This window comes from Odontomachus brunneus, unplaced genomic scaffold (assembly GCF_010583005.1).
Source record: "Odontomachus brunneus isolate Ranch 3 - 2012 unplaced genomic scaffold, Obru_v1 Obru_scaffold_101, whole genome shotgun sequence".
Taxonomy (NCBI): domain Eukaryota; kingdom Metazoa; phylum Arthropoda; class Insecta; order Hymenoptera; family Formicidae; genus Odontomachus; species Odontomachus brunneus.
Window position 1 is genome coordinate 1,293,427 of NW_022639551.1, and position 13,671 is coordinate 1,307,097.

The 13,671-nt window shown below is 32.6% G+C and overlaps 2 protein-coding genes and 1 long non-coding RNA gene across 3 annotated transcripts in view; 1 reads left to right on the forward strand and 2 right to left on the reverse strand.

The window, feature by feature from the left end:
* Window positions 1–772: 772 nt before the first annotated feature.
* LOC116848900 lies at window positions 773–2,999 on the reverse strand. Its single transcript, XM_032825462.1, has 4 exons — window positions 2,723–2,999; window positions 1,452–1,920; window positions 1,150–1,249; window positions 773–910 (listed from the first exon to the last, which is right to left on the reverse strand). The coding sequence occupies exons 1-4, from the start codon at window positions 2,997–2,999 to the stop codon at window positions 773–775; spliced, it is 984 nt and encodes a 327-aa protein (XP_032681353.1).
* A 1,986-nt stretch (window positions 3,000–4,985) lies between these two features.
* LOC116848875 lies at window positions 4,986–10,408 on the reverse strand. Its single transcript, XM_032825435.1, has 6 exons — window positions 10,384–10,408; window positions 8,629–8,898; window positions 7,363–7,831; window positions 7,102–7,201; window positions 6,738–6,857; window positions 4,986–5,141 (listed from the first exon to the last, which is right to left on the reverse strand). The coding sequence occupies exons 1-6, from the start codon at window positions 10,406–10,408 to the stop codon at window positions 4,986–4,988; spliced, it is 1,140 nt and encodes a 379-aa protein (XP_032681326.1).
* Window positions 10,409–10,764: 356 nt separating this feature from the next.
* The window catches only part of LOC116848896, a 5,158-nt gene continuing 2,251 nt past the window's right edge, over window positions 10,765–13,671 (forward strand). Inside the window, exon 1 of the long non-coding RNA XR_004379028.1 lies at window positions 10,765–11,043. This is a non-coding gene — a long non-coding RNA (uncharacterized LOC116848896). The remainder of the gene's footprint in view (window positions 11,044–13,671) is intronic.

The window sequence follows — 13,671 nt, forward strand, 5'->3', positions numbered from 1 at the left end:
AGAGAGAGAGAGAGAGAGAGAGAGAGAGAGAGAGAGAGAGAGAGAGAGAAGGGAGGGAGATCTAGTATAACTGACATATATATACTCCTAACCTGCTCTTATCACAAACCACTTCTATCTCACCTTTACTATCACATTCTATTAACATTTGATCTTAGTTACATATGCACGCGCGTACACACATACACACACACACACACACACACACACACACACACACACACCATATAGTGCATTTCGGCACATACATCACCTATTATTTTCTTTTGCATACAAAAACATAATACGATAGTGGATAATAATATCTCCATTTATTTCACCTTATATTTTTACACACATACATACACGAAAAAGGTGTAAATTCGACCGAATAATCTCCGCGTAATACCTTATTTAATGATAATGCCGACGGTACTGAAGTTTTCAAGTTTCGTTACATAAAAAGTACTTAATCAAAAAATATGTTGTTATAATGTTTTTGTAAGTTTTCGAGATAAGCTACAAGAATATGCAATAAAAAGTAGCAGGTTCTAGTTAAAAAAATTAACGTGACTTTGATCTGAGCTTGGTATCACCACCCAAGGTCAAGCTAACGGTATGTCTTCCCTCTTAAGCCTCCCATCAAACCTTATAATTTTCGTCTAATGCATTGTTTCTAAAGTGTACTGTTTCTGGGATATTAGTCTGGGGCAAAGAAAATAAATTACCCTGTTTACATAAAAGTAATATACTTATACGATTTTCTCTTTCTACTTACCCATTAAAGTTTTTATCATATTCTTTCACTTACCTGCCTCAATAAAATTTCACCAACAGCACAATAAAGACACATGTGCAAAAGAAAAGCTATAGTCGTTATGAAAATCCAAGCCCACTGCATAACTGATAATTGGTTTTTCTGTTTAATAACCTAAATAGTCATCAACACAAGTTGTATAATCTTGAAATACTATATCCTCTAAAATTCAACATATTACATTAAAAAAGCATTATACACGAGGAAAATTGACAAGGAAATTATTAAACACGGATCAACACGTACATTTTGTAGCATGTTAATATGTGATCGTTTTGAATTATAGAGAATTGTAGGAATCACAATCTCTTTAATCAAATAATTTTTATATAGTATTATTATTTTCGACTTACATTAACTATGAGAAATCCTTGCAGACAAAATAGTATAGCAAAGTAAAGTACCAAAGCAAGTAGCATTAAATTGAAGGTATCATCTATGATTTCGATAGATCTGAAACAACAACTGCACCTCAGAGAAAAATGAAATTTTGTATCGTGTTTAAGTACACGATTGTGTGTAAGTGAGTGAATGAGTGAGTGAGTGTGTGTGTGTGTGTGTGTGTGTGTGTGCGTGTGTGTGTGTGTGTTCGAACAGCTTCTGTTTGGATAATCTTTCTTTGGATAATCTTTCTTGAAAATCCATTTTGGAGTACCTGATTAAACGAGTATGATCTTGGACATTATACTTTAAAACTTCATCGTAGTTTGGATACTTCTTCATATGTTTCAACCGCAAATGTAAAATTTCTAACTGACCGCATACGTGGAAAGCTAATACTCCGAACAAGTTGTCGATCGCAATGTAAGAGAGAGCACCCATGGACGCTACGAATGTTTGCGCTAGTAGCGTTAGCTCGTACTGTGGACTCTTGGTCACATCGTGCAGGTAGTATGTTGGTAGCGGTAAATGTTTTTCAAATTCGGTTAAATTAGTCGCATCTCTCTTTCTTATTTTGAGACACGGTAAACCAAACAGACTGATCATTCCAATAAATACCATGAACATTCCACATACAGCAATCGCTCGAGCAATTCTAGCACATTTCAGCATAACGTACCGCTCCTCTTTAATCTTTACCTGCGCCCAATCTCCTTCAACCATATCAATTAGTGGGGTTAAAACTGTAACAAAGAGTGATAACCCAGTAGGCAAATTGATAGCACAGATTGGCAGCAAATTTGGTCGGAATTCCATATCATAACCATAACCATGTATGTCCGCATGCAACTTGTGTTTTGGCGTTTTGTCACAGTTTGCTAATAGGCGATGGTTACATTCAGCAGAAAATGCGCTTTGTGCTACGTTGTCAACGCAAAGCGCTAATTCGTAAAATTTTCTGCTGAACGTCACTTAGTGGTTTACGTTTTTCCAACATGTTCACTGAACAGTCCAGCATATTGAAAGCATATGCTGCAAGAAATGTCGACTGCTTTATAAATATGAAGAAGCGTAAACCATCAGTGTCTTTCAGCAGAAAATCTTATAACGTTTGCAAAGCTGCTGCCACCGTAGCAGAAAGCTTATTAAGCTAATTTTATGTTGAACGCAGCGCAGCAGAGTTACAGATTGGCAGCAATCACACAGATTATACCGCACAACAGAGTTTGGTCGATTTCTGTTGTCAATTTGCCATCAGATCGTTACTTTAACAGGTTCTTGCCGCCAATCTGCTTGAATTGCCTGTTAGCAGGCTCTGTTTTATTTTTGACGATAGCTTGATAACATAACCAGATATATTAAATCCTGTGTTGGATTTGCTGCCTTTCTGCCATAAAAAAATTTGTAACAGTCTCTACTAAAAATTTATTTGTGCAGGTTTGACTGTCTGAAGAATTGTTATTTCGCTATATAGATATTTTGCGCATCTTAGAGATTTACAGATTAATACGTGTTACTGATAAAAAAATACTAAACATAATATACCTTCCTGTTTGTACCAAATAATGCAGATTTTCAAAACTGTCATTGACAGAGGTAGACTATATTGCATATTATCTATCATTAGTATCATGTTACCCCATACTTTTATCAATGATATTAAACTCGGTACCGTGACGACGAAAAGTAAAGTTATGATACTGCACAGCCGTTGAAATTTTAGTTTTACAATTTGTCGCAAGTTCCGGTTGTCTGGCGGCCACAAGCCAATGATTTTTAACATACGTCGACATAGATGGATTGCCCATTCGAAATCTGTCATTAGAAACTTATATTTCACTTTATACTAAAAACGAAAAGTTTACATATAATATTTGCATGTAGGAACAAATACATCAACTAATAAGTTAAAAATGAGCTTCACGGATGTACTTCAACATATTAACTTTCCTAAACAAAAAAAAGTTGTGAAAAATAGAATTGTTTTAATTATTATACTCCTTGTACTTCGTCGCGACCACGTTGGATTTGTGATGTCAGAAGCGAGAGATAACATGCTGACGAATATTTCGGGCTATTTCTAAATAAAAATAAATACTGACGAAAAAACACCTGAGATTATTTGAGTACACATTGCGGTAAAAACGGCAGTTCTGTTCCGTGCTATGCTATGAGTAGCATGAGTTAGACAAAGACGAACAGCGAATCTCTATTTCAAACCCTTATTTCTCTAATTGAATTGGGGAAACATGCCTAATACTCATTTGGCCGCACATTATTAAAATTTTTTAATGGCTACATTACGAAATCCAATTTTGTACTAACAATTATTTTTATATAATAAGGTAAATCACATATTGTGTCCCAGCGCATCGTGCGAAAGAGAGGATGAGTGAAAAAAGATGCTTCATAAACGATAACATCTCCGTAAAACTCGTGCCTACAGCCGTGATTATCGGCACGTTGATGGTGAAACAAGAACAGACAGAGATTCGTTCTTGTTTAACTCATATCAATCATAGCATGGAACAAAACCTAATAGTATTTACCTCCTGTATACACTGGATAAGATTCTAATTCCCATCATTGTCAGCTATGACGCCACTGTCATCTCGACTCCATCATAAGACATATATGTAATACTCCTATATTGCTAGCAGAGCTCGAGAAAATATTATGGCGCAAGTGATATTTTACTCTAAAGCAGAATAATTGTGCATGCGCTAAAATCGAGAATATAAATGCGTAGAAACTCATCTTCGCGTGGTTTTTATGTTATTCTGTCATTTAATCGGAATGTGATAAGTTTTAGTTTTTTTTTAATTATGATTCGTTTTCTCCGTTTTAAAATATTCGGTGGAACTTCTAGGAAATGGAGTTATTTATATATCTTTTATGTAGGCTATACTTTGCAGATGTCGTACATGCACAGAGCGACCAAATCGTCTCATTTCATCCGTGAGTATGCTGCTTATTGGGAAGACTGTGCTAGCAATATAGAAGTGTTATATATATATAGTACAAGGAGCTTTATAATAAATTAATAGAGTATACGAAGAACTGAGGGGTCATTATTTGAAACAAACAGCTATTATGTTCTTTCATAATTAGTTTTTTTGAACGGAACATTTTGATAAATTTATTTGAGAAATATTTGTCGCACACTCGGATATTTATGTACAGAGAATTATGAAAAATTTTAATTATGTTACTACTCTTAAGCAGAGAGATATTTGATCTAAATAATAAACGTAAACGGGTAGCAGAAAAGAGCACCTTTATATCCACTTGAACGATGCATGCTAAGAATTAAAAAAATACTGTTTTGTACTATCGAGGAAAAGAGACTATTGTCTCTATGCTTTACGAATACTCTCAAAACAAAATACTTGAAAGACTAAAGTTCGTTGTATGTATGTGTGCACGTCGTCATAAATATTTCAGCAATCAGGGTAAACCTGACAAACACATAGGAGCGTATCGTTTTGTTGACGCTTTTGATAGCCAAAGGAGTAATTGAATAAATTATAATCACGTGGACGCACATAATGTATACTGTCTATCGTCAGAAACATCCATCACTTTCGATGTTTCGTGTTTTTCTATTTTTACTACCGCACACTTATAATTGCAGGATTGTAAGGATGCACGCAAAGAATTTTTTATGTGACGATACGAAAAAGACCGCTGAAATAAAGACGTGGAAAGTCTGCAACTGTCGACATTTTTACCTTGTTGAAAAGTTCGATCATTGGAAAGAAGGGTTACCATAGAGTGAGCACTTTGGTACTGCATTATTAACGAGTCTTTAGTCGCAACGGCTACTTTTAGCGGACAGTTGAAACACAGCAGCATATGGAGAAAGATACGGATAGCACGATGCCGATGCCGATAACTGTTTAGCGCTAATGTCTTTGACTTGTATAATGAGTGTATAATGGGCGCTTCTGAACTCAGCGGAATTCTGTGACAAGTGAAGTGTTTAAGGTGAGATGTTTTCCCGTGAAATGTTTTTACAATAATTGCTTCTATCAGCTCGTGAGATGATGTGTGAAACTCAGGGTTAATGTTACTTTTTAAAAGTAATTAGTTACAGTTACAGTTTCCCTTGCTGAAAATGTAACTAGTTACAGTTACAAGTTACTGGCTGTGAAAAGTAACTCGTTGCAGTTATAGTTACTCAAGAAGTAACGTGTCGTTACTTTTAAGTTACTCTCTTAAAATAATTGTAAATTATTAGTGAATACAAAAATCTTACATTTTAAGCTTTACTAAAATGTAAGAATTAAATTTTATAATTAATATCTATCATATTAATTGGTTTATCCCCTTAACAAATTTCAAACCTGTACTTAACATAATAAAAATTTAATAATAGTCTTGTAGAGATGAAGACAACATGTTCCATAAATACGTTGATAAATTTATTAAATTAATATATGATTATTATATAATTTTAATTCTATTTTTACTTTTCCCAAGTAACTACTAAAGTAACTGTAAATAAAGCTACAAGTTACTAAAGATAAGTAAATTAAGTTACAGTTACAGGTGGGAAAAAAGTAAATAAGTTAAGTAACAGTTACCAAAAAAATGTAACTATAACTGTAACTTCGTTACAAATAACGAGTTTCTTCCCAACCTTGGTGAAACTTGAGTGAAAATCGAATTGCATGATGTCGATCATTTTGTCCATCGCGTGCGCGCTATGTACGTCTATTTTACGCTTTAATATTTATATTTGCGATAATTCTTTCGCGTATGAGAGAGAGAGAGAGGGGGGGGGGGGAAATCTAGTAGTATAACTGACATATATACACTTCTAACCCTTATCACAAACCACCTCTATCTCACTTTTCCCGTCATATTCTACTCCCATTTTATCTAGAGACAGAGAGAGAGAGTGAGAGCGGGGGGGATCTGAAGTATAACTGACATATATACACTCCTAACTTGCCCTTGTCACAAACCACATCTATCTCACTTTTTCCGTCATATTATACTCCTATTTTATCTTAGTTACACACACACGCACGCACGCAAGTACGCACACGCGCGCGCGCTCACACGCAAGCACGCACGCACCCACGCACGCACATACCATTTATCAGTCTCTTCTGCGTGTGTATATTACAATAGTGTATTTCTCCGTATGAATATAATATGATAGTGCACATACACCGCCTATATTCTCTCTTTTTTCCAAGTTTCGTTACTCAAAAAGTACTTAACGTTGTTATAATGTTTTGGAAAGTTTTCGAGATAAGCTACAAGAATATGTAATAAAAAGTAGGAGATTCCATTTAAAAAAATTGACGTGACCTTGACCTGATCTTGGTATCACCATCCAAGGTCAAACCAATGGTATGTCTCACCTCTTATGTCTTCTATCAAACCTTATAACGTTCGTCTAAAGTATTTTTTTCTAAAGTGTACTGTTTCTGGGATATTAGCCTGGGGCGAAGAAAATAAATTACCCTGTATATATAAAAGTAATAAACTTGTATAATTTTCTCTTACTACTTACTCATTAAAGTTTTTATCATATTCTTTCACTTACCTGCGTCAATAAAATTTCACCAACAACACAATAAAGACACATGTGCAAAGCATAACTTATAGTCGATATGACACACCAAGCCCACTGTGTAACTGATAATTGGTCTTTCTGATTCATAACCTAAATAGTCATCAACAAAAATTGTATAATCTTGAAATACTATATCTTTTAAAATTCATCACGTTATATTAAAAAAGTATTGTACACTAGGAAAATTGACAAGGAAATTATTAAACAGTAACGCAGAACAGTAACACGTACATTTTGTAGCATGTTCATTTGTGGTCGTTTTGAATTATAGAGAATTATAGGAATCACAATCTCTTTAATCAAATAATTTTGTGTATTATTATTTTCGACTTACATTAACCATGAGAAACCCTTGCAGACAAAATAGTATAGCAAAGTAAAGTACCATGGCAAGTAGCATTAAATTGAAGGTGTCATCAATTATTTTGATAGATCTGAAACAACAACTGCACCTCAGAGAAAAATGAAATTTTATATCGTGTCTAAGTACGCAATTGTGTGTGAGTGTGTGTGTGTGTGTATATGTGTGTTCGAAAAGCTTCTGTTTGGATAATGTTTCTTTGGATAATCTTTCTTGACAATCCATTTTGAGTACCTGATTAAACGAATATGGTCTTGGACATTATACTTTAAAACTTCATCGTAGTTGGGATACTTCTTCATATGTTTCAACCGCAAATGTAAAATTTCTAATTGACCGCATACGTGGAAAGCTAATAGTGCGAATAAGTTGTCGATCGCAGTGTAAGAGATACCAAATATGAACGTTGCGAATGTTTGAGCTAATAACGTCAGCTCGAACTCCGGACTCTTAGTCACATCGTACAGGTAGTATGTTGGTATCGACAAATGTTTTTCAAAATCGGTTAAATTAGTCGTATATCTTTTTATTATTTCGAGACACGGTAAACCAAACAGAATGATTATTCCAGAAAATACCATGCACATTCCACACAAAGCAATCGCTCGAGAAATTCTAGCGTATTTCAACATAATGTACCGCTCCTCTTTAATCTTTACCTGCATCCAATCTCCTTTAATCATATCAATTAGAGGGCTTAAAACTGTAACAAGAAGTGATTACCCAGTAGGCAAATTGATAGCAGAGTACGCACAGATTGGCAGCAAATTTGATCAGAATTCCATATCATGACCATATCATAACCATGTATGTCCGCATTCAACTCGTGTTTTGGTGTTTTACTAATAGCAGAAAAGGCGCTTTGTGCTACGTTGCTAATGCAAAGCGCTTATTCATAAAATTTTCTGCTGAACGACACTTAGTTGTTTATGTTTTTCCAACATGCTTACTAAACGGTCCAGCATATTGAAAGTATACTGGAAAAAATGACAACCGCTTTATAAATATGTTGAAGAAGCGTAAACCATCAGTTCAGCAGAAAATTTACAACGGTTGCAAAACTGCTGCCATCGTAGCAGAAAGCTTATTAAGCTAATTTTACGTTGAACGCAGCGCAGTGCAACAGAGTTACAGATTGGCAGCAGAAATCACACAGATTATATGGCACCACAGAGTTTGGTAGATTTCTGTTGTCAATTTGCTATCAGATCGTTACTTTAACTGATTTTTGCCGCCAATCTGCTCAGGTTGCCTGTTAACAGGTTCTGTCATATTTTTGGCGATAGTTTGATAACATAACCAGATATATTAAATCCTGTGTTGGATTTGCTGCCTTTCTGCCATAAAAAATTTGTAACAGTCTCTACTAAAAAATTTATTTTTGCATGTTTAATTATCTGAAAAATTATTATTTTGCTATATAGATTTTTTGCAATTCTTATAAATTTACAGTTTTATACGAGTTACTGATAAGAAAACACTTTGCTAAACATAATATACCTTCTTGTTTGTACCAAATAATGCAGATTTTCCAAACTGTCATTAACTGAGGTAGACTATATTGCATTTTATCTATCATTAGTATCATGTTACCCCATACTTTTATCAATAATATTAAACTCGGTATCGCGACTACGAAAAGTAAAGTTATGATATTGCACAGCCGTTGAAATTTTAGTTTTACAATTTGTCGCGAGTCCCGGTTGTCTGGCGGCCATAAACCAATGATTTTTAACATAAGTCGATTTCGACTGATCGCCCATTCGAAATCTGTCATTAGAAACTTATTTCACTTTATGCTAAAAACTAAAAGTTTACATATAATTTTTGCATGTAGGAACAAACACATCAACTAATGAGTTAAAAATGAGCTTCACGGATGTACTTCAACATATTAACTTTCCTAAACAAAAAAAGTTGTGAAAAATAGAATTGTTTTAATTATTATACTCCTTGTACTTCGCCGCGACCACGTTGGATTTGTGATGTCAGAAGCGAGGGATGACATGCTGACGAATATTTCGGGCTATTTCTAAATAAAAATAAATACTGACGAAAAAACACCTGAGATTATTTGAGTACACATTGCGGTAAAAACGGTAGTTCTGTTCCGTGCTATGCTACGAGTAGCATGAGTTAGACAAAGACGAACAGCGAATCTCTATTTCAAACCCTTATTTCTCTAATTGAATTGGGGAAACATGCCTAATACTCATTTGGCCGCACATTGTTAAAATTTTTTAATAGCTACATTACGAAATCCAATTTTGTACTAACAATTATTTTTATATAATAAGGTAAATCACATATTGTGTCCCAGCGCATCGTGCGAAAGAGAGGATGAGTGAAAAAAGATGCTTCATAAACGATAACATCTCCGTAAAACTCGTGCCTACAGCCGTGATTATCGGCACGTTGATGGTGAAACAAGAACAGACAGAGATTCGTTCTTGTTTAACTCATATCAATCATAGCATGGAACAAAACCTAATAGTATTTACCTCCTGTATACATGGGATAAGAATCTAATTCCCATCATTGTCAGCTATGGCGCCACTGTCATCTCGATTCCATCATAAGATATATATGTAATACTCCTATATTGCTAGCAGAGCTCGAGAAAATATTATGGCGCAAATGATATTTTACTCTAAAGCAGAATAATTGTGCATGCGCTAAAATCGAAAATAGAAATGCGTGGAAACTTATCTTAGCGTGGTTTTTATGTTATTGTGTCATTTAATTGGAATGTGAAAAGTTTTAGTTTTTTTAATTATAATTCTTTTTCTCCGTTTTAAAATATTCGGTGGAACTTCTATGAAATGGAGTTATTTATTATATATATATATATATATAATATATATAATATATAATATATATCTTTTATGGAGGCTATACTTTACAGACGTCATACATGCGCATAGCGACCAAATCGTCTCATTTCATCCGTGAGCATGCTGCTTATTGGGAAGACTAGAGCTAGCAATATAGAAGTGCTATATATATTGTACAAGGAGCTTTATAATATATTAATAGAGTATACGAAGAACTGCGGGGTCATTATTTGAAACAAACAGCTATTATATTCTTTCATAATTAGTTTTTTTGAGCGGAACATTTTGATAAATTTATTTGAGAAATATTTGTCGCACACTTGGATATTTATGTACAGAAAATTTTAATTATGTTACTACTCTTAAATAGAGAGATAACTGATCTAAATAATAAACGTAAACGGGTAGCAGAAAAGAGCACCGTTATATCCACTTGAACGATGCATGCTAAGAATTAAAAGAATACTGTCTCTCACAATCGAGGAAGAGTGGTCTCTATGTTTTACGTATACAAAACAAAATTCTTGAAAGACTAAAGTTCGTTGTATGTATGTGTGCACGTCGTCATAAATATTTGAACAATCAGAGTAAACATGAGGAATACATAGGTGCGTATTGTTTTGTTGATGCTTTTGATAGTCAAAGGAGTAATTGAATAAATTGTAATCGCGTGGACGCACTGTCCATCGTCAGAAACACACTTCACTTTTGATGATTTGTGTTTTTCCCTCCTTACTACCGCACGTTTATAATTGCAGGATTGTAAGCGTGCACGCATGTGATGAAACGAAAGAAACCGCTGAAATAAAGACGTGGAAAGTCTGCAACTGTCGACATTTTTTACCTTGTTGAGAAGTTTGGTCGTTGGAAAGAAGGGTTGCCATCGAGTGAGCGTTTTGGTACTGCATTATTAACGAGTCTTTAGTCGCAACGGTAACTTTTAGCAGACAGTTGAGACACAGCAGCATAAGAGAAACACACTGGTGACACGATGCCGATGACTGATTAGTGCTAATGTATCTTCAACTTGTACAATGAAAGTGTGACAGACGCATTTGAACTCAGCGGAATTCTGTTACAAGTAAGATGTTTAAAGTTATATGTTTTCCCGTAAAATGATTAAAATGATTTCTTCTGTTAGCTCGTGAGATGATGTGTGAAACTGAAGTGAGTGAGAACTGAATTATATGGTGTCGGTGATTTATGAATATGTAGGCGAGAGGAATACGCCGACATGATTTACAATATGCAGCAACTAATAATTTATTACGCGATGATCATTTCGCTGACATGCACGCGCGGTATACAGAATGCCGTCGAGTTTATATCTGTCGGGCAAAATAAACATTGCGAATATCAGTTACTTATAATAAAATTAATTGAGAAACTTATATTAACTAGGAATGCGCGAAGATAAGTGGGAGGGGAAATGAAACGTGTTTATTCCCCAGTAAGCGAGAAATTATTAATACGACGTTGCTACAATGATATTGAAGAACCTATAATGTCAAATATATAGACTTTAATATTGTATCAAACATCATTATGAACATACTTTGACTGCGATTTAGAAGTTTCAATAATGTTGAAATAGGGTTGTCACAATGTTTTAATCGGCAGAAATATTTTTAAGATGTTGCACTGGTCTCAAATAAATGTTAAAGTAACATTTGAAAAATATATTTTTTGTTTAAACGTTTTTAAAACGTTTAAACAACATTCAGAAAAATCATACCATAAAATAACATGTGAAAAATATAAATGCACTATTATTAAAAAATGTTCAAAAAACAATGCATATGAAGTCAATGTTTCTAAACGTTAATTTAATGTTCTTTGCTTACTGGGTCGACTCTTACACACAATGTATTCTACTAATAAATTATAAATATGCCTGAGTGCATGTTACAACTGTAAATACAAATGCGGAAGTATCTATTTAACTCTTGGCGTTTATATGCTTGAAATCGTCATTCATTTCATTCGAAATGAGAATCTAGACGATTGTTCAACGCATGTATTAATAATTATTATCTGAAACTTGTGTCACGTGAAATGCTCAGATTTTTTCTCAGAATTAAATCCAAGTTTCCAATTGAATAAATTATTGCACTCTAACGGCATTTGCTGGAAATTACTTTATTTTTTATAAAACTGATGAAACTAATAATGAACGGCAGGCAGGAAACATATGTGCATATATAAACGATTATCTGCTTTTATTCCGTCTGAAAATTACACATAATTGTGACAATCGCATTGTTCTAATTTGCTTAAGATAAATATATTAATTTTTATATTCATTTTAGTTTCTTAATATATTTGTACTGATAATGCAGTGTTTTTCAATTGTTATTCCTAACCATTTTAAAGATACGGAAAGTTTTGTTTTCCCCAGACGTGCGATAATACCCAGACAGCAAAAGAATATTCTATGAACTAAAAGTATTCTATGGTAAATATGCTAAAAATATAGTTATATATTCACAGTATACCTGTATAACATTATAAATGTTCTATGAATGTGCATAGAGTATTTACAAAAAGTTAATTAGGTTAATTATTGATTTTGATTTTAAAAATGTAAAATAATATTTTAAATAATTTATTATATAGATAGACGTTTTACATTATTATGTTAAAATAAATGCATTACTAAGTTAAAATAAGCGCTTATTGCTATTTGGAGCATTTGAAAAACTTTTCAGTTACACAGATGAATTGCACGTATGCAATAAATAAACTTTAGGAATGTTCTAAGAACTTTGTTTCTATTATAAATTTATAAGTTATAAATTTATGTTATAAGTTATTATTATGAATTATCTATTATAAATTATAATATCTATTATAATTCTATTATAAATTATAAATTTATGAATCTCTGCCAAAATATTGTACGTGTATTCACAGAATATTTTGTGCTATTTAGGTATGGACTATTAAAAAGTAGATTTAACCAACATTCAGAAAAATTTGCGGAAAAAATAGGATAAATTTTTTACTATTCCTTTCTGTTGTCTATTATGTTTAGTTACCATTTTACTATTTATTAAGTTTGTTTACGGTTTAAAGGATATACATGATATCTTGTAATATAAATAATAAATAACTGCAATTTTTTAATGTGTGAAATAATTTGTTTAATAATTACAAACGATGTTTTTGCAAAAATAAACACAGTTTTACACTATGATTTATTGATTGTATGATTTGTTAATGATTCTTGAAGTTTTTCTATAAGATCAATATTATCTCTTATTTTTTTCGATTTCATGATTTTCTCATTTTTTACTTTTGGTTAATATTCAAGTTGCAATTAAATTTTGGACATTTTTTTCATTAGTCCTTATAGATAACATGTCTTTTTCAATATTTATCTATGCTATTAAGAATGTACACTTACATTATAGCAATGTTGAGTTGAAGAATATTATTTTAAAATCGGTTCCTAATATATGTGAGACATTTAGGACGATATTTATAATTTTATAAATTTAATATTTTTTAAATTATAAATTAAATATTTTATAAATTTAATTTTATAATTTTATATTTATAAACTTAATATTTAAAATAGCCTTAAATATTAAATTTATAAATATAAAATTATAAAATTAAATTTATATATATATAATATATATATATATATACGCTAGAATAAAAAAAAAAATATATATATATATATATATACGCTAGAATTTAAATA